Source organism: Sciurus vulgaris (genome assembly GCF_902686455.1).
Source record: "Sciurus vulgaris genome assembly, chromosome: 5".
In the NCBI taxonomy this organism is placed as follows: Eukaryota; Metazoa; Chordata; class Mammalia; order Rodentia; family Sciuridae; genus Sciurus; species Sciurus vulgaris.
In genome coordinates this window covers 133247527-133273404 of record NC_136465.1, presented here as the reverse complement: position 1 = coordinate 133273404, position 25878 = coordinate 133247527, and the positions used below count along the sequence as shown (strand labels likewise).

Genomic DNA, 25878 nt, shown 5'->3' with positions numbered 1-25878 from the left:
AGTTTAAATTATTGTTAGGGCAAATATTCCTCTGTTACATTTCCTGAAACTTACTATACACTTTAACTCTCTCTGAGTGTGTATTCAGAACAAATCTGTGGGGCCGCTGACCTGTGTTATCTGTCCTAAAGCAAAAAATTTATGATATGCTACTAGCTGTTTGCTGGGCTGGTGGCAGACTATGTTTTATGGACAAAAATAAAAATGGAAGGAAATCATTCCTTTCATTTCTTTACCACGTGAAGTGGTTTTAGTAATTTTAAAACTGAAATACATACAAAGTATAAGGGAAAAAAATCCCACTCTTTCAAGTGTATACACAGTACATAAATAATAAAAGAACCACACACAAATATTTCCCTTCTGTGGTGATTTGACTAACAGATCTCTGAGTAAGTGATTTTTAATCCTAGAGACCCCATATACTATTTGGCTGAGAGTTTTTTTTTTTTTAATATTCTGTTTCTAAAATTATTATTCCATGGAAATATCTCTTTTGCTATATTCATTTCTACAATAATATTTTATAAGAAAATTTGCATATATTTTATATGACATTTTAAATGTTTTTATCCTGAAAGATATTGCTCCATGTGAGAGACTCATATTGTCCCAGCATTTAGTTTTACTGACTTAATTGACATATAAAGAGAAAAAAAAATCATTACATTACAATAGATAATTGACATATTCCTTTTCCAATAAATTACATAAGTAGTGTTTTGGTGCTGTAGCAACCAATTAACCAATTTGTGAACGTATAAGTTTCTTTGAATTGTTAAAGTTATTTGATTCTTTAAAAGATTTTCTTTTGTAGCTTCATTTTATAAAATGGAGGTCTTAATTTTTCTCTCTTACACGGGCCTGGAGAGAGAGTGAGAGGTGTGTATATCATGTGAGGTGGGTTTTGAGGATAGAAATGGGTATTTGATCCTGCTCTCCATTTGGGGCTCTTGGGAAATTCCCATGTAGAGAATCACAGTTTAACGTGGACCCTGTCAGTTAAGTAGTAAGTATGATTTTCAGAGCTAAGTGAGAGGGCCTCCTGGGTTGATTCTTGCATGAACTTCTTCTAATTTTGTTATATATATTTTTTTTCGTTTCCTTTTTTGGTTTCTTTCTTCTCACCATTAACTTGCCATGAGGCAGCACAAGTCGCTTAACTTCCCTTATTTAAAAAAAAACAAAGCCCAAAAGCCAGTAAGGTTCTTCCATGAAGTTTTTCTGCCCTATAATTGTTTTCATATGACATTTCCATTTCTTGTCCATCTTAATTTTTCTCTCTCAGTCTTTCCTCTTCCCTTTTTCTTCTTTATTCTACAATTTCTTTTTTATAACATGGCATTATTACCATTTTGAAAAGCACTTTCCCACACTTTAAATTGGAGTTATTATTGTCCACATTTTATAGATGAGGACACCTAAGTGCAGAAAAATTTTATGTAAAGTGGAAAACATTGTGTTTTTCCTGATTTCATTTAAACACAATCTGGGCTTTTCTTATAAAGCATAGAAGTTGTGCAATAGTAACTTTGACCCTTTAAACAATCAGAGTAGAGTGAACTTATATTATGATTTAAAAGGAAGGCACTGCAGACTCCTTAGAAAACCCATATTGGCTCCTGGAAATTACTGCTTTATTTTTCGACTTTTACAAAATATGTAAGACCTGGAAGGCACACAATCTATAAATGCCAAATTAACTTTTTCTAGAAATTGGATGAGGACTGACATCAGGCTTAAGTACCACTCCTCCTGGTTTATTTTTTTTTATTTTTTTATTTTTTTGTTTTTTTTTCATTCTGGTGATCTTGGATTACTCTTGTCTATTTTCAGTTTTTTGTACAATTTTTTGTGTGTATGATTTTTCCAGTACTGATCTTGCTAGTTGTTATTACAGAATTTTTCACTTTTCTGAGTTATAATTCACCTGAATAATTACTACTAAACTATCATTTTAATGTGAAATTTCTGCAAAACCTTTTACTCCTTATAAGTGTCAAAATATTCTCATCTGAAACAAATATTGTCCTAAAATAAAGGTAGCTAAAACTAATGATAATACTATAATTTCTGACTTTCAAAAGACAAATGAGTGACAAGCCAAATCAATAGCCTTAGTTCTAAGGATCATGGCCTCCCTTCAGCTGTTCGTCTTTCCATTGGAGAACAAATGTCTTTTCTAGTAAGCCTTGATAAATTGCAATTTTCAAGAACTGGTATCTACTCCTCCCACCTCAGTAAGTTAATCATCTGCAATTGGTTAAATCCAGTCCCAAAACTTCCTTTCTTAAGCTGTGTATTCATGAACTGAGCATTTTGCTTTTGTTATTAAATAGGATCAGAATATTCAGATTTCAAGGTTCAAAGGCTAAGAATTGTGGAGGGCTAAGACCACTGGACAGAATAAGTGAACTCTTTCAGGGCAATGGGAGATCCTATAGGGGGCATAAAGACCTGTGATTTCTTAACCACAGACAAATGAGGTTCAATTTCAGCTCCTTTGTGAGTTTTCCCTTAATCACCTTAGTGGACTATTCCTATCAGATATATTCTGTACAGTGCTTCCTGTAGCATTGTATAGAATGCTACCGTTTAATTGTAGTCTATCTAATCAGATGATAGACTTCTGAGGTCAACAATTTTGACCTTGCTTCCAAAGACAGTTGACCATAGTTCTGCAGTTTCTTTGGGTCTAGTGTAACTATTCCAAGATGGTTAGTCATTATATAACCAGATTAGAAACAGCTGAAGAATATTCCTTCTTTGTTACATATCAAATTTAAATTCAGCAATTTCTTTGAGCATGTTCAATAAACCAGGTACAGTGCTTTTGGGTCATATAAATAGTAGCTACCATTTATTAAACAATTCATAAGTGCTAGGCACAATGTTAAGTACTTTATATATATATAGTGCTATTTTACTAAGGTAACAATTATGTTAAGCAAACATTATTATTTCCTTTTTATAGATGGCCAAGTGTGCCTAAGAGAGTTGTTTGATCACATTTACATATAAAAGTTTGCACAGGAGAATTTAGTTCAAGCATAGCATTTCATTTTTAAAACTTGGATCTTTAACCATTATTTTGGTTAAAAGCAGGTTGGTCTGGGCAAGAGTGCCCTACCTAAATGGGAAAATACAAGCACATAATGGCTTACATCACTTGAGGTGTCACTGGCTATAAGGACTCCATCACCTTTTATTTAAAATCCTTCCAATGCCTACCAGATCCAGTACAATCTTACATCCTTACCTCTACGACATCCTCATTGCTATCCCTGGCCTCTCTTTCTTCCTCATTTGCCCTCTTTCAGTTTTCATCCTCCAAATGTAGATGTTCCTGAAGTTTCATCCTCATATCATTTTCTTTCTCCCCCAGTCTGGTGGGGCTCAACATTCAGTGTGCATTGCCATCACCTTTGGAGCCTAAACATTTCAGGTCCCCAGGCCCCAAACCCAATCTAGTGAATCAGAATTACTGGGGGATGGATTTGGGGATCTGCATTTTTAGTAAGCAGTGCTGGTCATTTTAATGAAAGCAGACCCTCTTCATTCAATTTAGCACCTTCAACCATCACCTCTGTGTAAACTACTTCCCGATCATTATTTCTAGAACAGATTTTTTTAGGCGCCAGACTTACATTCCAATGACTTTACTGACATTTCCATTTGGATGTCCTGCTAGTACTTTACATGAAGTAAGTCTAGAAGCAGACATCGTCTTACCTCCAAAATCAATTATTCTCCTTGAGTTCCCTGCTGGTGTGCCTCACCAGTCTCCTGGCACTTAATCTCATGACCTTATTCAGAGTTTTCTGGATGCCTTCTTTAGTCCCTATGTTCAATCAGCTGATGAGTCTTTCTTTGCTGTGATGCTTCCCTATATTACAGTGGTTCTCAGTTCACATGTAGAGCTTTTAAAAATGATGTTTGGGTCCCCAATGATACCCTTCAAATCAAATTCTCTGGGGATAAGCTCTGGTCATTACTAGTTTAAAAAAGGATTCTAGGTGATTGTAATTCAAAGATGGAAAACTTAGAAATAATTCTCACCATTTAGTATTTATAAGATCACCTAGAAAACCTTCATGATATATGTTCCTAGAGACAATGATTCATTCATTGATTGTTGGGAGAATTAGGGAGAGGTGATGCTAGCAGTTATGCAAATGAGACAATAAGAACCTGAACTAGGTGGTGATAAAATAAAATGAACAAGTGGAAGAGAAACTGTGGAATCATGAGCGTTAGGACTTGGAAATTGGTTGAAGGTAGGAGATAAGAGAGAAAGAATGGAGTCACAGATATGGGCAGGCACAGTTTGGATAATAAGAATGCTGGTGGCAATCAGGAAAAACAGGAGACAAAGCTTGTCAGGGAGGTGGTGCATGAATTAATCTGGGTCTGCACAGTTTTGGTTTCAAAGTATTGGTGGGACAGTAGATGGAGGTGACACTTAGGAAGTTGGGGATTCCCCAAGTGTGGTCACTGAACTAGCAGTGTTGGCATCACCTGGGAATTTCCTATAAAGAATTTCTCGACATTCTTCTTCCAACATCCAATCAGCTGAAGAAACTTTGTGGGGCCTAGCAAAATGTGGTTTAGCAAGTACTCCAGGTATTTCTGATAAGTTTCAAGAACAACTGGCCTAAAGTAGTGGTCCTCAAAATTTTCCATGCATCAGAATCACTTGAAGTACTTGTTAAAGGCAGTTTCCTAAGCCCATTCCCCAGAGTTTTTAATTTCCTAGGTTGGGGTAGAACACATGAATTTACATTTCTAACAAGCACAGACAAAGAATAAGTTTAGATGAAGAATAAATAACAAGATGGTGCCAACACTGCTGCCTAGAGACCCCATATTGAGAACCACTGGTCTAGCAATCGAAAACAAAAGGGATCTGGATTGAAAATATGAATTTGGGAGTCATCTATAAAGAAATAATAGTTCAAGTCTTAGGTTTCTTCTCAATGGTAGCAGCCTTCTAATGAGTCTCTCTGCTTCCATAATTCTCTGTTTTGCATGCAGAAATCAGAGAAATCTTTTAATATCCTAAGTCATTTTGCTTCACTAGTTGCATATACCCCTCCATGGCTTCCCATTGCTCTTACTGAATTTCACACCTAACTGGATTGGCCCTACGTGATCTGATCTTACTTTAGATGTCATCTTCTTAGAGTGAGTCTTTCCCTCCTGGCTACCCCTCTTTATTTATTCTTTGTCTAAATCAAGTTTGTGTTCTTCACTACTTGTGTCACAATTAGTAAATATCTTATGTGCTTGTTTCATTGCTGATTATCTGTCTCTACATTCAATTTAAAGTTCCTCCAAGGCAGGGGCTTGTTAAATGACCCTCAGCAAGTTCTATTCATTCTTATTTTCCCAGTGACTCCATAAATGCATGTTGAATGGAGGAAGTAAAAAGTACTGAGAAAGGGGACATAAAATTAAGTGAAGAAATCTGGGGATTGGAGGTCAGGGAGAAAGGAATGCTAAAGGATAAAGAAGGGAGGCAGAGAGGTAGGGACGTTCAGAATAGGCCCTAATTGTCAACACAAGATACATACACACACACATACAATGACAGCAATCTAAATGCCTATATCTAGGTTTAAGGAAGCAGCATTTATTATCAATTGCCAGATTTATGAGAACCAGAGATTGATCACTGTGACAAGGCCAAGGGACTTGGAAGATCATTCATGGGCATGGAGGTGTTTTGGCTTTACAAACACAATCAATAAGTGCGTTATCATTTTCCAAAGTTCTCCATCATCATTCACTTGATCCTCAGGAAAAACAAACCAAAACAAACCTCAAAAGACAGGCAAGACAGCTCTCACCATTTTCAGTAACATGGAGAGGAAGTATACAAGCAGCAAACACAGATTACACTTTCAGGAAGTTTGCTAGTATCTCTTATTACAAATTTCATCTGTAATAATAGATATCTCCTATTTACATAGAGATTCCTCAAGGCCAACCATAATATGAGCAAACAGTTCCAGGGAACAATAACTTAAAAACAGACCTCCCTAGAGCATCTCATGTTTCTTTTCTAAATTGAGTATTTGATTCCAATAGCATTAAAATCTGGGAAGACTTTAAAAAGCTACTCGGAAATGAAAACCTTTAACTTAGACTATTTTAAAAATGGAAACAACTCAATCCCCCCCTGGTTTAATCAGACTACCAATCTAAGTTTACTGTAATTTGTAGATGCCAGTGATAGATACCATTTGCCATTAGCTCTTAGTGTGTAAACCACACTCTTAAGGGTCGAATGTAAGATCTTTTATTTGTCCATGAAGTAAGATTATGAAGTCCTCAGCAGAACTGAACCAATAGAGCTGGGAGAGGTATTGATGAAGAGAAATGCAATGCTGGCTCAGGTTGTGAAAATTTGGTAAAGAACTACCTGTAAACATTGGCTATGGTCATTAGAGCTAAGAGCTGGAAATAGTTTTTTCTTCACAGATCCCAGATTCTTGGGATTCCTGCAAAATAAGGTTCATGAAATAGAAAGAGGTCAGAATCTTCTTGAAGGTGTTCTCAATTTATGAATACAACGATATGTAGATTATGTTTACCAACATTCTTTCAACATCATTTCATTTGATCCTGAGAAACAGCCTAAAAGATAGGCAGAGAAGTTCTCACTGTGATCCTGCAAGGCCCAGCGAGGTTGAATGGATTCCAGTTAGTGAGTGGCAGGGCCAGCACAGGTAATTCTGGGCTTCTGGCTCCAGATGCTACACCCTTCTCTCAGGTGCAGCATAGTCTCTCTACATTTAGATTTCTCTACATTTTTATTTTTTTCCTCTTAGTCCGAGTACATTGCCACCAGCAGAATGATTGACCTATGTGCACCTGGTCGCCTTGTAGAATCATAAAAAAATAAATAACAAATAACAAACAAGACCTGAATGTGCCAAAACTTGTGGTGCAGGCAGTAATTACTCTAGAATGTAATTTAATTTAGAACGCACACTAGAGAGAGAGGGGGAGACCAATTACTGTGAGGAGCTTCTATTCTTCTTAAATATTTGCTCCAGATAGCTACTTTATCCAGTTACATGTTGTTTTAAACATTAACTCTGTATCTCCAGGGCTTTGAACTATGGCACCTCTGTTAGGCCTTAGTGATAGCTGAGGGGTGAAGCATGGCTGTACACAGTTTATAACACAGTTAAATGAAGAAAATTAGGGAAATGATACACTGGGTTATTAGAGCTAAGGGAAAGAGTGGTAACTTGGTTTCATGGATAGTGATTTTTAAAGGCTGAGTTTTCTGGTGGTGTTTTATTAATATAGTTGATAGCATCAGTAGCAGGTTCTTATTTACTGCAGAAAGAAATAAAATATAACATGAGCTGAATAATCCAAATGACTTTACACTTTTTTTTTTCTGGTAATTTTGGTAATTTTAAGACTTTACAATTTCAAACAGTGTCCTCATTTTGTCATAAAAGGCACACATATCAAGCTCCAACAGGTATCTAAGTATCTAGATCTGGCTAGCTGGATGTTAGTTTGAGTAAAATATCATATAAACTATGGTGTTTAAGCATCTATTTTTATGTATAAAAATATTAACTAAAGTTTTGAACCCATTGAACAATGCTAGATTGGTGATACTCTGCACCTGAAAATTTTGATATATTTTTTATAGCCACTATATGATGCTAGTTCAATAACCTGAATGTCTGACCTCTACCTCCTGGGTAGATGGCTCTTGTCGGCTTCTTTCTCTTTCCCCCACACAGACACAGACAGGGGTCCATACCTACACACCTATCACTACACCTGGACGTGGAAAAATTGGACTGTGCAAATTTCCCTGTACTAGGTGCTACTGGGAAAGAGCAAAGCACAGCTGACCCAGGACCAATAGCACTCTCTCTCCCCTGTCCAAGCACAGTTTTGAAAGTCACTGTGAATCATCCTTGACCTGGGCCTGAATTGTAGTTGTGACACTGACTTCATTATCTTGAGTAAAATCCTCCTTTTCTGTGTACTTTGGTTTTCTTGATCTGTTAATTGGGAATAATAGATAATCTCTACCTTGAGGGGTTGTTAAGAGGATTCAGTAGGATGATGTGTATAAAGCACTTTGAATAGTCACTGGAACAGAGTAAGCTATGATTGCTGTTCTATTATCATTTTTGAAGATCTTGTGTTCTCAAAAGAAAATATGGACTTAAACATAGCTGAGTCTAATAGAGACAGTTGCATAATGAAGAAACAATCACAATGCTCTGCTAAAGGAATGTTTTTTTTTTTTTTTTTTTTTTTTTTTTTTTAAAAATTCACCCCCAAATTTAGCCTTGGGAACAAAGAAGTAAACCAAGTACAGTTGATCATTTTTCCAGGTTAAATACTATCCTTTCTTGCAATGAAATTAATAGTGATGTCTTCAAAACATCATTTAGATGCAGCTCAGAGGTATATATGGAAAAGCAGTCTTCATTTTAAATTCAGCAAGTCAGCTAGCTCAGCAGAAGGAATTCCAGAACAGAAGGAATAAATAATCTTTAAAGGGTCCCTTCTGTTTCTGAAATTCTATGGTTCTATGGTCAAGATATCTGATGAGGTTTCTGGAGAGGTAAACATAAGACGATATAGAAAAACAGAATTTTCAAATGGTATTTCTTCCTCCCTACTCCCTAGCCTACTTTTTGTGATTTTTCTCAATTATCTTTTGAAACCCTGGCCTCTGAACAGAATTAGCATTCAACTCATGAAGAGAGAGGAGTTATTTTGAATGAGTTGGGTCACGGAAGGAGGAACTCTATTGACAAAGTCCTTGGGGAAGTGAATTATTTATGGGTTCGGTTTGTGTTCTAAAGTTGAGGTGTGTGTTGGGGGAGAAGGGAAGAATTTTGCCATGGGATATTAGCAAGAAATTAAAGAGGAAAGAATAGGAAAGGCATACCTTAGAAATGAAGGGCAAACAGGACTACTGTATATTAATTGTAGTAAGGTCAGAGAATGAGAAGGAAACAATTAAGAAAAATTCTGATGTTTGAAATTAAAATATTAACTCAAGCTTTTAACATGTGTCAGAAGCTCCTTTTACATATTTACTTTCTCGTTAGCTCACTCATCAAAAATGTATTCATTATTGATTATGTTCCAGCAGTGACTAAGACACAAACAGCTTCAGCCTCTATGAAGGTTCAGACCTAGTGAGGGAAATGACCTGAGACGAGAGGAGCCAGGAACTCAGAGTGAATATTCATTCTCTGAATGCTAAAAACTCGCCGTACAATTTAGCAATCTAAGATCCCCCACCATGCCCCTCAAGAAGAAATTGGCCAATTTCAACTGATTTTAGTAGTAAAAGCAATAGCATTTCTTAAAAATATAATGTCATCCCAAAGAAATACACATAAAACTCTCACATGGAGAAAATTGAGAATATCACCCTGTTGAAGAAATGATCAATGTAGTACAATTTGGTTCCGATAGGACATTCTTTCCACCTCCTTGGTGGATTGTGCCGTACATCAACAATGTAAATTACTGCCCAAATTGGACTCCGACTTTGAGATTTATAAAGGAAGCATTTTCAAAAGAGGCCATTGCCTAAACAATTCCTTTAATCAACAGTCAGAGGATTTCCTCAACTGAAGGTGCCAAACGCTCTTCCTAGGAACTCTGGCTCTGTGTCGCTTCCATCTCTCCACAGGGTAAGAGGATCAAATGAATATTAAAACACAGATTTTTGGTTTATAGAGTTCTTTTTCATCTTCTGGAAAGTGATTACTAGGTTTAATCAGGGTTCCTCCGTGTATCATCAACTAATTTTAGCTTCCTCCTTTTTTATTTTTAAATTTTTAATTTGTTATAGTGAATTTAGGAAAGCCCAGGTTTAAGTTCTCTGTGAATTTCATTGTTTTTCTGTTGAAGCCTTGAGGGAAGCTAAATTTAAAATAGGGAAATAGCAATTAAAAGTGATTAGGACAAGAGGTTTTGGTGCTATGCAATGTGGACTCAATTCTCCCAGTCACAAGCCGAAACCAAGCAGCAGGTTTTGGTTTTGATTATAGCTTTACTTGCTATTTTAATAAACATGAACCAGTATTCAAACTTTTAATATCCTGCTGCTTAACTATTTCCAAAGAGCCATCCAGTTCTTTTAAACAGCCTTTGTTTTAAATTTTTAATTTGTTTGGCTCAGTCTCACCTTAGAAAGTTGTAGCCTCATGGTAAACTCTTTTATAAGTTGATTTCCAGAATCATAAGCAATTTTTTTCCTTCCTCCTCTCAACTAAGTGTTTCCTCATGTGCCAAAGTTGTTGGTGCTGACAGCTTCTCTGCCTTGTGTTATCTGGTTCCCACAGCAAGTTCAAGAGGTACACACAAGAACACCTCCTATGAGGACTGGACCTAAGGGGACTCCAGCGATACTTACAGCTCCTCTAGGAAGCGGAGGCTGTGCAGGGAACCCGGGGGCAGTCGGCTGATGTTGTTCATACTGAGGTCTCTGGAGGGGAAGACAGACAGCATGTGAGGAGCAGTGTATGCCGCCACAAGGAAATCCAGCTGTTCAGTTCCAAGCAACACAGTGAAATGAACTCATTCCTCTGCCTGACAATTAAATTGCCATTTTCCAACTGAAATATCCACCCTCCTCCTCCAACCCACCAACATCATGGGCTCTCTGTCAGATCGGAGGCTCTAGGAAGAGCTCACATGGATTCAAAATGATTTACACCATCAATGGGCTGGGTTGTAACTCTTCGTGTATAAGACAATGTGGGTAGAACAGCAGAGGAAACAGACAGAACTCAACTCTAGGCATAACTGTAGGTCTCGCTTTAAGTCGTGTGACAAAGAGAAATGTCTCCATCATGCAACTCTAGAAGTCCTGTTGCTCTGGGAGTTTAAGCACCTTGTAAAAACAAATGTTTTGATTCAAAGAAACTTAAAACAAAACAAGACAAAAAGCCTATTCCCTCCTCCTAACATGCTCCTTTTGCAGGTTCTCAGATTGCATTAAATAAGTGAAATGAACCATAAAACGAGGCTGTAAGGTGATCCTGCTCTGTAGCACACTTCCTGCTGGGCCCGCACAGTAGTTCCTGGCACAGGAAACAACAAGTCACTTTGCGCAGAACTCAATCAATTTTTGTTTTAAGTGAAACTCCGTGTAATTAGATTTTATTCTGTTTTTATTTCTCTATTTCTTTGCTGTCTCTCATATATCCTATGCATCACTGGCGTATGCCATCTGTATCTCAGAACGCAGTGCCAGAATACTGACAGCTGGGCAGATTCCAATCAAGATGAACCAGACTTCTCATATTCAGCTACAAGTTCACTTAGGAAATGACTTGTTGCTCCAACCTGGAGATTCGGAACTACTACTGTCACGGTCTCAGACACACCTCCACTCTTAACATTTATCTGCACGCTTATAGAGGCTTCACTTCAGGTGCCTGAAATGCTGAAACAGGGCAACAAATATTAAAAGAATATGGAATGCTTATGTATTTTCCCAATATGTAAATGTCCCTGGTTCTATATGGCGATTTCTGCACATTGACAAGATCATTATCTGTCCCAAACTGATTTGCCTACCACACAGAAAAATAACAAGAGAAATAATTCAGTGGACTCCATACCAGCTGATGGTCAGAGAAGACAATGTGCTTCTTTTTAACCTGTTGTACCTACCCAGCTGATTTTGGTATTGAAAGCTTGGTTCCTTTATCAAATTTTAACTTTAAATCAGTGATGCTTAGCACTGAGGGCTCATTCGCTCTATGTTTTTAATGGTGGCAAGCATGTGCAAGGAGGATAAAATGTTTAGTTGAATGTTTTAGAGCGTGGAAAAACAACCCCATAAATTGGAATTACTGTTGATTTTAATACCTATTAGTGTATAATAATGAAGCCAAATAAGTGCCATATTCTCAAGTTAAAACTAAATAATGACATAAATATAGAAAAACATCTATATTGTTCATATTTTAAAAAAATCTGGATTTTTCTGGCTTCGTCTAGATAAGAGCTAAATAATTAACAATTTCAAGTTTTTGTGCAAATATTTCTCTGAATGTTGCTTAGTTCACCAAATAGCCATATTTTAACTGATTGATGCAGTTTCTGAATTCTTCTCTGTGACTATATCTTGACAAAGACTTGATAATTCTCAAGGTTATTCACTTATTTTAAAGTGATATCCCACTGATTCCACTGATTTTCTAAGAGGTCTACGATGTTTGCTTTTAGAACATATTTATTAGTAATCATGATCAAACTAGTCTCTACACTGTCACCTGGTATGAACAGTGCTGATTTTTTCCTCTTATATTTTTCTGTGTGATATGCAAATCAGCCTGAGATGAACATTGATCATGTCTATGTGCTGAACTCTCCAAATAGAACCAGGGGTATTTACATATTGGGAAGTTTCATAAGCACTCCCCATTTTAAAAATATTTGTTACCCTATTTCATCATTTCAGGCACCTGAAGTTTCTGTAAGCATCAGTCTGTGGTCCCCGGGGAACACCTTCTACAGTGGAAGAGCTCAGGGCTGCAGAGAATGTAGGCAAAACTGAGAATCATGTCTCAGGTTGACTCCTGGTCTCCTGTTTGCTAGTTGCCTGATCTTGGGGAAATTAACTTCCTCTGTAGGTTTCCTTGTATTTAAATAAAGGTGTCCCTATGCTAATGGTTTGAAACCCTGTAATTAGCCATTCTCACTCAGAAGAGTGTCTTAATTCTCTTCTTAAAAAGGAAAGTGCCTATCTCCCCCAGGAAGAACTAATAGCTTCTTTGTGTTCCCTGGCATATTATACTGTTGCTCCTCTTAGGAGATGAGCTAGCACCACTCTACTCAACACTATATTGCCTAATTCTAATACAGGCTGTTTTCTTTTAAAGAGCATCTAACAGTTTATATAAAATTAGCAGAAAATAACTGTCAATTAGAATATCCTAAGATCAAGTGAAATGGGCCTTTAAAATCAAACTCAAAATGTGCAAGGCAAAAATCAATTGCTCTGCATTCACTCTTTCCCTTCTGTATGCACATTTGCATTGATGCTAAAGGCAATCTTGTTCCTCCAGTTCAGTAGTCCCAAACTATTGAAGGAGAAAGACTAATTTTATTAAATTTTAATTAGTTATGAGCTTACACGTTCATAAAATACAGTAAAACTTGATTACTAAAAATGTGAAATAAAAATACAAAGATAGCTAGCTAGCTGGGCATGGTGGTACACACTTGTAATCCCAGGGATTTGGGAGGCTGAAGTAGGAGGATCATAAACTCAAGGTCAACCTGGGCAACTTAGTGAGACTGTCTCGAAACAAAAACAAAACAAACAAATAAAAAAAATAGGACTGGTGATGTGACTTAGTCGTAAAGCATGCACAAGGAGGCCCTGGTTTCAATCCCTAGTGGGAGAGGGACACCCAAAGATATGAAAAAAATAAGCCTTGGTAATTTATTGTGTGATTCAACAGAGATAGTCAAATTACTATGCAAGTTTCTAACCTTGTTCTCAGATTCTTATCTGTCATTGATTGGTAAGAAACACCCATGGTCCACGATGGGTTCTCAAACCACAATGCTCTTAGCAATGCTCTTCTTGCTTTCCTCTCAAGAGAGTCAAGTCTTATGTTACCTCTAGACTGTTCAACTTTGAGTTAAGAATAATAGAATCAGAATATGTCCAGTTGACAGAGAGGACTGGCATCACTGGGGTAAGGATGCTCATCACAGAGGAGGAAATTGAGCCTCAGAAAGGTGGGGTGGCTTCTATGTCACAATGCAGTATTTAGTGGGAAAGCCCCAGGGCCAGAACCTAGTCTTTACTGGTCCTAGGTTGTTGTTGTTGTGTGTGTGTGTGTGTGTGTGTTTTTTCCTTTCCTTTTTTTCTAACAACTTTTCTACTCTTTATAAAATACAGAGCCCTCCTTATCCCTCCTATTCACTTTACACCAGTAACAATTTTTGTTACCTGCAGTGATCTGCAATCCAAAAATATTAAATAAGAAATTCCAGAAATAAGTGATTCCTAAGTTTTAAATTGCAGGCTGTTCTGAACAGCATGATGAAATCTGTGCCATCCTGCTCTGTACCACTTTGGATGTGAATTGTCCCTTTGCCTAGTGTTTCCATGCTGTACACTCTATCCTCCCAGTAGTATATATGGTATAGGATATCTTGAAAGAGGTATTGTGTCATATAACTGTTATTATAGTATATTGTTATGATTTTTTATTTTATTATTAGTTATTTTTAATCTCTCACTGTGCCTAATTTATAAATTGGCATGTATGTATAGGAAAAAAACAAATAGGGTTTGATGCTCTCTGAAATTTCAGGCATCCACTGAGGGTCTTTGAGGATAGGAAGAACTACTGTGTTCTTATTCTGATCCTTAAATTATTTAAAAACCTTTCCTTTTCCTTTCTTTGGTGATTTTGACCCTTGGCACATATATAAACTTAGCAGCAAATGAAGAGTCTTAAAATAACTATCGCGCCTGTGCATTCTTTATTCTTAAAGTTATTCTTTTAAAATGTTCCTATTTTCACCAGGTTTTGCTCATGATTCAGTTTTCTAAAATTAGTGAAGCTAAAAAACAGATTTCTTCAAATTTTTCATTTTTTGCTAGAATGTAGGAATTAGTGTGTGTGTGTGTGTGTGTGTGTGTGTGTGTGTGTGTATTTGTTACTGGGGATTGAACCCAGAGGCTCTCTACCACTGAGCCACACCCCTAGCCCTTTTAATTTTATTTTGAGATAGAGTCTTGCTAAGTTGCTTAGGTTGGCCTCAAACTCTTGAACCTCCTTGCCTCAGCCTCCAGGTTTGCTGGGATTATAGGTATGTACAACCAGGCCCAGCTGCCACATCTCTGACCTCGTTCTTATGCATACTGTGTCCCTGATCCCATCTATCATTCTGAAGCAGGAGTTGAAGGCAGTTGGCAATAAACTGGACTCATCCTGGGAGCTTTGAAAAAATCTTGATGTCTGCGTCTCATCCATGGAGTTTCTTAGTTTACCTACTGTGGGTGCTGAGGATTATAAGCCTTCTTAGGTGATTTGCACGTTCAGCCAAGGCTGACAATCATTGCATGGGAGGCCATTTCTAGGTGAGCTCTCTGAACTCATCCAACATTTCAGAGGATGAAGATGATTGAAGGTACTGTTTCCTGTGATTTCCTATGAGTTCAAACCCAGCAGAGCATATCATTCCCTTGAAAATATTTTTGTTACTTCCAGGTCTAATTTTTTCATTTGACAAATGCAAATTGTGCATTAGTTATGGTAAGGTTTTATTCTAGGAATACATTAAAGAGCAAATCTGAATCATGTTCACCTCCTCCCTTGCCCAATCATCGGTCCATCCAGGAGCCACCCAGTGTTAATTTTCCTACAGAGCTTGCTTCTGGATCTGGCCCCTTTTCTTGGCTACTTTTGGTCAGGTTCTTGCCAAGCTGATAACTGTTCTTCTCTGCATGCTTGCTGGGGTCTCCCCATTCTAGGTCATCTACTACATGATGGCAAGAGAAGTCACCTGGAGCAGTCAGTCCATCTGGTCATCAGTCTGATCAGAACCTCCACTAGCCAATGGAAAAATGATTGGCTCAGTGGATGACTTGGAAAAGCGCTCCTCCTCCTGAGGCAGGGAGTCTGTGAAGAGTGATAGAAGGGATCTTCTTCCCCTGCTTGAAGCAGTTGCAGAACAAGCTGAATAGCTTGGCAAACAAAACTTTGCCTGGAATTCGGCCCCTATGGAGGAGCCTCTGTGCACAACGTGCCCCAATGAAGCCAAACTGGACAGCCCTTACACCTCTGTCTGAGAACTTCTGACGGCTCCTGGCCTGTTCAAGAAAATGCTGCCCAAACACCTTAGGCAGTTCAGAAACTGGCTTCATGTGTTTTCATCTTGTTCTTATGCAATGTTGCTCCATGCAGTGTGTGGTCCAGTTACACAGAAATTCTTGCTGTTTCCCTTTGCATCTGTCTTCAAGTATGTGATTCTCTTTCCCTGGAATGCATTCTCTTTCAAAATTACTCCTCCCCCATGGCCTGCCCCCACTACCCAAGATCTAATTCAACAGACCCCTGTGTTTCTGACACAAGCTCCTATCCTTTCAGTTGAACTCTTCTCTATTTCAATCGCTGGTTTTTTGATACTTCGAGTGTCAAGCCTTGTCTCAGCCTAACAGTTTAGCTTAGAACACATGCAGATCCCTGGATCACTGTCTCACCAACACTCTGACCTCCCTAGCCTCTGTCTTCTGGTAAAACTGCAGCTCAGGAAAAACACCATAATTCATTTTCTCTGTTACTAGTCCAGGGTACTGAGTGCTACTAGAAAAGAAAAACTCAGAAATGTGCAGATTAGCGACTATAAATTCATGGTCCTTGTGGGTTCTCAACACTGCTGCACAATCCTGTTATTTGTTATTGCTCAACTTACTCCTGTGGGAACTGTTGCCAATCTTTACTAGTTGCCTCAAACCTCTTAATCAACAACTGCTCCCATCATGCCCACGGGACATCTTTCCTCTTACTTCATGGAAATAACTAGGATTCTTTGGACCACCAAAGATGAAATAGGCCAAATTCTTATTCTCCTTTGTCCCCTGCTTACTAAACCCATACTTTTCTCCTTGCTCAGCCTTCCCCAGGGGTCCTATACCCTATAGTATGCTACGCACATTACTCCATGCTATGAATTGAATGTTTGTGTTCCCCCTAAATACATATGTTAAACTCCTAATCCCCACAGTGGTGGTGTTTGGAGATGAGGCACTTGGGAAGTAATTAGGTCATGAAGGTGGAGACCTCATGATGGGATTAATGTCCTCGTAATAACAGACATGAGAGACCTCTGCTGCCTGCCATGTTAGGAAACAATGAGAAGACAACTCTCTGAAAACTGAGAAAGCAGACTCACAACCCGCTGGATCTGCTGGCACCTTGATCTTGGAATTCCCAGCATCCAGAACTGGGAGAAATAAATGTTTGTTGTTTAAGTCACTCAATATTTGCTGATTGTTCTAGCAGTTGGAATAAGACACCCTGTGAATAATTCCTATTTCCTCTATTTTTAACTTCTTCCCTTTCTAAACATGGTCAAGTCTTCTCTATTACTAAAGCAAAAAGAAAAGAGAATCTTTTGACCTCGTGTCTGCCCTTAGCCATTTTCTCATTTCTTTTGGAATTATATCTAGTCTACATTTGCAATTTCCACTTCTCATTCCCACTCGGCCCATAGTGCACAGGTTTCCACCCCTGACACAGTGGTGAAACTGCTCTCCCAACAAACAGCAACCTCCATACTGTCAGATCTCATGAATACCTGGCTTATTGGGTCTCTTTCTTGCATTAGACCTGCTTTTTCTGGAAACTCTAAATTCTATTGGTTTCCAAGTCATCACTGTCAGGATTCTGTCTATATTTCTCCAAACTTCTACTTTGTGGACTCCTTTGTGCAATTTTCTTTTATCTGCCCTATAAATGTCAGTGTTCTCAGGAGTTCTGCCCTTAGTCTAATACTCTACAATCCCTACCCTTTATCCTTGGAGGCTATTACTTACTCTTAAGGGTTTAAATATCACTCAGATGCCCATAATCCTCCCCAAATCCATATTTCTCCCAAATTTCAGAATCATATATCCAATTTCCTCTTGGATATGTCCACTAGCAATCTTACTGGAATGTACCATATCCAAAATGGAAATAACCATTTTCTATTCCAAATGTGTTTCGTTTTCTGTAGATTCAGTTTCTAGTTAATGCCACTACCATCTTTCTGTCAACAAAGCCCAAAGCTTGGCAGCTATCCAAGTCCTGTTCCTTTCTTTCATCCTCCTATACCCCTTTTTTCTCTTTTCTTACTATGCCCTATTGGAGGCCCTCACCAACTCCATTTGGAATCACCTCCTAAATCTGTGACGGCTTGTTTCCTGGCTTGAATTTTTAAGCCCACCCTCCAAATGGCAACTAGAGAGATCTATCAAAATGTGCAGAATTAACCAAGTCACCACCCTACTTAAGACCTGATAACTCTTCAACCTTCCAAATGAAGCCTACATTTCTTTGCCTTGCATATAAGCTTCATCCTGGGGCATACCAACTCTACCAGTCTGGAATATCGATTCCATTTCATCTTTTCGGACTCAGGCCAGGTGTCATCTTCTGCAGGATGCCTTCTCTGAACCCTAAGAGTAGTAGCAGAAATGATTTGTGTACTCTCCTTCTGCACCACCCACACATTTAATGACATGATACAGAAATAAGTGTATATGACTCTTTCTCAATAGACTCAGTGGCTATATTTCTTCCATTATATACTTTTGGTTCTCAGAAGAGTCTTGCACATAGGAGTCACTCATATTGAATTGAGCCCTCTTCTACTGCAGCCTTCCTGTGACTGAAGAGATAATCTTACCCAATCTGTCTTTTAAAAAATCATGTTTCTCATAGAATGACTACACTGATTCTAAGAACATGAGCTGTAGAAAATTTTGGAATAAACGCTTGTTAGAAAATCCTTTTTGGGTTGTACCTAGCTTCCACAATGATTTCTTGCTTATAAGTAAGTTTTCCTCTTCAATTGATCCTATTTGCTTTCTGTCCTAGGGATTCCTCAAAGATTCTCATCCATTGGAAAGTCCCTTTTGGCCCTCATGCCCTTTTCTATCATTTCTATGGGTTTGTTGTGGGGGAGAGGGATGGTTGCAGTTGCACTCAGTTCACTATCTTAACATCTAGCCATATTATCTATATATGGGGCTTGGTGTGTGAATCGAGAAACAAGGAGGCTCTTCCTAATAGTAAGAACTTGGCAAAAAAAAAAAAAAAAAAAAAAAAAAGGTGGGGTTCTTTCTTTAATCTCGTCCACAAAGACAAACATTTTCTTCTTTAGCAGTACAGTAGAGTTCCTATCTCTTCTAAGTATGATGACTTTAAATTTGCCTTAGGAGATCCAGGAGCATTTAGCTCTCTGCCAGGTACCTTTGTTAACAATGGATCCAGGCTGCAGTCTTTCCAGCACTTTTCAATTGATCACTTTTCAAATATGCTTCTAGAGAAAAACCCTCTTGAGAATTTCAAAAGAAAAGGTGAGTATCATTTTATGAGATGACTAATGATAGTTTCAGGCACTTTTCTTACGCCATTGTTTTAACTCCAAAACAATGTGTCCTTTAAAAATGCTTCTATTGAAGTGAAATTCATAAATCCTAAGTGTCCAGTCCAGTGAATTTTCACAGTGTGAGCACACTTCATAAATCAGTGCAATCAAGAAAAAGAGTGTTGCCATTATCCGGGAAACCCACTCATGTTCCCTCCAACCCACTACTTCCTACCAAGAGCAACCATCTCATGACTACTAAGACTTCATGTTAGTTTTGCTTATTTTTGATCTTTCTATAAATCGAATCATGCCATGAATAGTTTTTGTGTTTGTCTAGCTTCTTCATTTATTATGTTTATTACATCACAATAACTTCTTCTCAATGTAATATATTTCATTTTATTATTATACTGCATTGCACTTATCCACTTGACTGTTGTAGAGACTTTGGGTTGTTTTTAGTTTGTGTTATTATACACAGTGTTGCTATAAACATTCTTAAACGCGTCTTTTGTTGAACATACATGTGTGCATTTGTTAGAGAAATGCTAGGAGTGGAATTACTGGGTCTTGGTACATGTATGTTTTCTTTTTTTAAATATTTCTTTTTAGTTGTCGATGGACCTTTATTTTATTTATCTATCTATATGTGGTGCTGAGAATTGAACCCAGTGCCTCATACATGCCAGGTAAAAGTTCTACCACTGATCTACAACCCCAGCCCTATGCTCAGTTTTAAAAAAAAAATTTTTTTTGAGATGTTGATGGACCTTTATTCTATTCATTTATTTATATGCGATGCTGAGAATCAAACCACATGCTAGGCAAGTGCTCTACTACTGAGCCACAACCTCAGCTCCCCTATGCTTTGTTTTAATAGATACTGTCAAATAGTTTTCTAAAGTGGTTGGATTGATTTATATAACCATGAAGATATCTATGAGAATACAAAATGTTTCATATCTAACAGTCACCAAAATTAGTATTACTTATTTTTTTAAACTTTGGTAATTTTGGCAGGTCTACAATAGTATCTCATTGTGGTTTTAATTTGCATTTCCTCACATGATAATCTAACAATCGAGCATCTTTTTATGACTCTTGCCCTTCAAGATACCCTTGTTTGCAAAGTGCCCGCAGAACATTTTATCTTATTTGATGACCTTCAAATTAGAAGTAAGGCATATTTGTTATAAGTGAAACTATACACTGATATGTAAAGAAAAGGCTAGTAATCTTTCATATTCTAATACTCCTCTTGGGGTTTCAAAGTTCTTAGACTTGACATTGTAATAATTTTGCCTTTAAGTCTTGGCTTTGCCTTTCTGAGCTGAAAAAACTTGAGCAAGTTATTTAATGTCTTTGTATTTCAGTTCATCTATGTCCTCTGTGGAATGGAGATGACGATAGCATCTACTTCATAAAATTGTGAGAAATAATTGAGCTACTACATGTAAAGTACCTAAAATACTACCTGGAACATTATAAGCACTATATATTTTGCTATCATCAGTTTTATAATATCACAGAAGCTCAGTGCTTTTACAAATTACATCTTTTGCCAGCTTGATTTATTGATGTATCAAGGTAGAGTCATTCCAGCTTATTGATATTTATAATTATCCTGAAAAATCTTTTTAAAATTAAAAGATAATTAAAACGTGTTTAGAGGCAGCTGGCTTATGTTCTACTGGTATCTTATTAAATGGGAGAATTAATATTTTTTAATGGGAACTTCAAAAAGATAGTCTTTGAAAATTTTTTTATCAGTCTAATCTTAACAGGTAGAAAAAGTTAGTGAGCCTGGGCATTCATCTGCTTTATTTATACCAATAATAAGAAAAAAAGATACATGTTCTTATTTGTGGGTAGATCAGTTTTCTAGGAACCTCATGTTCTCAGATTGCCATCTCCAAAATGGAGAGCTAAGTAAGCTTGTAACCAAACCAAGCCAAGAACAAGAACAGCAAACTAAACACTTTCTGAACAGCCAGAACCAGTGGCCTACAGAGTCAGCAACAATATTCATGTGCTTTTCTCAGAGAAAAAGGCCCTAATCAGAAGGGAAGTTTGATCTTGTTCAATCATTACTTGCTTGTGTTGCTCTTAAATCCATAGCAGAAAATTATCAACAGTGGGTACACTCAACAAGACTGGTAATGACATGAGAAAGCAGATTTAGAAACTCCAGTAATAACAGTATTGAATAGAAAGTTGTTCAATCATTTAGTGTAATACGTCTAGATATCTCAAAAGTTCCTTAGGACAACCACTTCTCCGCACTACCTAGAGACGGTAGTGCTTTGTGAACTCTAAAGGATTGTACAATCGCCAAATCATCAGAAAAGTTTAAGCATCTTGGAAAACCCTGAAGTTCCATCTCTTTTGCCTTTTTTTGCTTCCTCCATGTACATTTTCTCCTGTGCAGTCTCATGTGCCCACATGGAATCAACATCGTGAACAGTCTCTAGCCTTGGCCTTACACCTGAGCTATAGCTCTTTCTGCCAACAGCTTTCTGAACTTCATGTGATTAACCAATAAATTTCTTAAAATTCAACACATTTTTTCAAGATTTTCTTTTTCTCTCCAAATCAGTTTTTCTCTTTGTGTCTCCTCTTGATTAATGTATCCCTATTCTCTTAGTTAACCAAGCTAGAAACCTCGGTTTCTTTTTTCACATCATTCTATTACTTATCCTCACTCTCATAAGTCCTACTGATTATATTTCCAAAATGTTTCCAGAATAGTAATAGGGAACATTACTTGTACCAAGTACTTTGCATGCACATACCCCTAATCTAATTAATCTCCAGACAGTGACCCATTTTATAAATGAAGAAACAGAGGCATGTAGAAATAAAGTAGTTTTACCAAGGAGACACAACAGTAAGTGGTATAGCGAGGGTGGCTCCAGAGCAGACTTGGGGTGGAGGATGGGAGGGATAGTCTCTTTACTGCTACCTGGTGCTCTGGGCTGATCTGATTTCCATTTTTTTCTTGCCATAACTCAAATTCAGGTTCTCATATTTGCATGATATTTTTCATTCTTAAACTCCTCAAATGTAAGGAGATGCCTCCTTTCCCCATTTCTGAACCTGTTGACACCTTGTGGCATTTCTAATGGCTCTCACCTCTTTGTCAGCCCTTTGGAGTGACCATTCCACTTGAACCTCTTTCTTGGAGCATCTACTCTGCTTCCACTTAGCCTTGGGCATCATTTTTTGGATTCTTCTTAAGTCCATGTCTACAGTTTCTGGTCCACCTCCTAGCCTCAGACTCTGGAATTCTCGTTGGAATCTTGAGTTTTTGGCTTGTCTGACAGGGAAGAACAAGCAGTTGCCACAGACCTTAAATGGTCTTCCCTGTCCTCTGCTCTTTATTCTTTCTCCCCTCCTGGTCCATCCAAACTTATTTTTTTTTCTCAAGAATAAAGGAACTGATATTTTACATTATGCTTCATTTTTTTCCTATAACTTCATTCATTCGCCTAGAAATTTATAGATATTTCTGCATTCACTTGTCTAGAAATTTATAAATAACATCTACAATAACATCTATAGGTAATGTTTATACATTTCTAGACCAATGAAAGTATTTCCACGGCCTCAGATTCTTCCAAATTTATCTTGAGGTGTATGATAACATCAGAACCTAACTGATACTATGTACCCAAGAAGCTGTTTTGAAACTTGGTGTAAGAAAAATGGCTTCTGTGTATAATGTTTAAACATGGATATTTGCAGAGTTCTAAGATTGTTGCTATAATTCACAATCCTAATGCTCACTTGAATTTGATATATTCTGTTTTTACTTATGTTTAGAAAAAAGCTGAACAAATGACTTTGGAGCTAGGACAGGATTCTCCAATCTGTGGGCATCCCATGCACTGCAACATGCTTAGCAGCATCCCTGGTTCTAGATGTCAGTGGACCCCTCTTCAATAGCGGCAAGCCAAGAACTTTTCTAAGCTTTCATGGGATGAATTATCTTCCCTCTAAATTTGTATGTTGACAGTTTAAACTCCAGCAACTAGGAAAGTGATGTATTTGGAGATGAAGTCTTTAAAATGATTAGATTAAAATGAGGTGATTAGGATGGGCTATAATCCAATATAGCTGTTATCTTCATGAAAAGAGAAAATGTAGACATAGACACATACAGAGGGATGAACATATGCAGGCACAGAGGAGAGGGACCTCAGAAGAAGCCAACCCCGTGGACACCCTTGATCTTGAACTTCCATTTTCTAGAACTATGGTGACATTAATGTCTGTTGTTGAAGCCACCCAGTCTATGGAACTTGGTTACAGCAGCCCTAGCAAACTAGTTCACAGACATTGCCAGATAAATGTCCTCTGGTTGAGAATTATGGAACTAGTATACATGAATAGCACACAGGACTCTATTAATTTTCTTTTCAATAACAGAAAAAGTAAGTTTCTAGTGACATTTTTTCTTCAAAAGAGGGAATTTAGAAGGACCTTTCCTTCTCATTCACCTTTTATATCATAAATCCTTTTAGCAGATAGTTTCATTACTTTATAATTGGATAATGAAAATATAAAACAAAAAGCAGAGCAAAAAGCCATAAAGATATAGATAAGGCTATAAAGATATGGTATATATATAATCCAGGGAGTTACCCTGGGGCTGTGTCATTGAGTCTCTGTTAAATAATTCTGGGGCTGTGGCTGTACCTAATGGCTCCATAATAATTACATAGAAAAGACTCCCAAGACAACTTTTCAAAGAAAAACTTCCAAAAGTGCTCATTAAAAGAACTAGGTCTATTTTATTTTATTTGGGGAGAAATTCCCATCATCTTTCCTACCCTGTGCAATAACCAAGAAGCAAATACCTTGAAGTTCACATGGTGCAACCATGGGACCCCTCCATGACAGCCAGACAGTCTTTCTATCCCAAAGCACACACTAAGGCTCTGGATTATCAGTATTGATCTGTGTCATCTGCCCTCATTCTCTGAGTTCAAAATGGCTTTGTTGGCTGCCTGTTACCCACAGAGTGAAGCCTGAATGTTGTTATCTAGCCATTATATGATGAAAGGAAAAACTGATAACAGATTTGAGAAAGAGACCAGAGTCTCAAATGACAGTTCAATCACCAAGGCATTACAGACCTTGGTCACTGTTGTGCTTTTGTAACCTTAAGTTCCTACTGTTGTATCAACTATCTCAAGCTATTGGGGTGAGGCTAAAATGCAATGTAGGTGAACCCTCATCCCAGCATCAGGACTCAAAGAGTCTCAGCAGTGGGTTGACGTCCCCATAGTCTGCTCCTAATGCACTGGACTAGGTTTCTCTCTCCCCAAACTTTTCCACACAGACTACATTCCAGTCAAAACAGACTTTCATTTTTCCAGTAAGTCCTGAGGTCAACAGAAGAAGTCCATTTCCAGGGAGCCTTTCTCTTCAAAAGAAGGGATCTGGAGAACCCTTGTGCTGTGGTTTCCTGTGTCCAGGCTTTGCTGGTGTTGTGCAGATAGGAGACACTGCAGGTCAAGTGCCTGCAGTGGCACAAGGTCATCTCCCTCTAGTCACATTTGCCTGCTTAAATCCACTCCATCCTCACTTCTAAGCACTCCTTTACTTCCTGCTTCTGCTCCTGCCCCTTCCATAGAATTCTCCATATGACAGCTGAACTTACCTTTCTAAGACAGCTAAATAATTCCCTGGCACTGCCTAAAATCCTCCAATGGATTCCTATTTGCTCTTAGATGAAATCCAAATGCCTGAGCATAATTGACAAGGCACTGAATAATTGGCTCCTAACTCTCCATCGTCGTCCTGAGTCACCTCACTCCACTTTGGTTATAGTCACCACAACGCAGCACCTACATCCCAGGCCCTTTCCTTTCTCAGGGCTTTTTCTATTCTTCCCACAAGGCTCATCTGTACAGGGCCCCTCCTTCCCAGGGTCAGCCCCGCTTCATTCTTATGTATCACTTTTTCAGATAAGTTCTCTTGACCTTCCAATCTAAAACAGGTCCTTTCTGCTTCCTGCCTTCCCCTGCCTCCACATCTCCTCTCTGATTCTTTTCACTTGCACTATGTTGTGGTCACATCTTTCTTTAGTTTCTGTCTTCCTTTCTTAGATGCAGTGAGAGTGTGGGTGTGCTAAATCACCAGCTTTGAGCACAGCATCTAGCATATGGCTGACACTCGGTAAATACTCTTGTTGAGTGACTGGCTAATGAATGCTGCCTTCTCTGGCAGATTCCCTTCCTTTCTTATTTCTCAGAGGGTTATTTTGAACACACATGCTTTTGTGAGTCTGGGAGTTAGCATAGCAAACAGATTAAGGAACATTTTACCTGCTTTGTGTTTTTTCTTTGAACAGTTGACTAAAATACACTTTATATATATGCTATAATGCTAATCTGTTTAATAAAAAAGATTAATGAATAACTGATAAAAATGAAAGGAACCCAATAAAGCTCACTGATTAATTTTTTAGTTACTTCCCTATGGAATAGAGATGCAGAAATTAAAGTCGAATAGAGAAGGCACAGATTCTTATGTATCACTTTTTCAGATAAGTTCTCTTGACCTTCCAATCTAAAACAGGTCCTTTCTGCTTCCTGCCTTCCTGTGTTTTGGTATTAAGCAGTATGTGGGCCTGCAATAGATACACAAACTCCATAAGTTAAAAATTTTCCTCTACAAAATGGAGGAACCTTTACTATTCTTACCTCAGTGGGATGGGAATGTGAATGCAATATTTATAAAGCATATTCT

At 37.9% G+C, this 25878-nt stretch overlaps 1 protein-coding gene across 2 annotated transcripts in view; it reads right to left on the bottom strand.

Moving 5' to 3' along the window:
• Positions 1-25878, bottom strand: part of LGR5 (leucine rich repeat containing G protein-coupled receptor 5) — a 120075-nt gene that overhangs the window by 55944 nt on the left and 38253 nt on the right. For both annotated transcript variants that reach the window (XM_079142405.1, XM_079142406.1), the window contains exon 2: positions 10424-10495. In XM_079142405.1, coding sequence (XP_078998531.1) covers positions 10424-10495 — 72 coding nt within the window. The remainder of the gene's footprint in view (positions 1-10423; positions 10496-25878) is intronic.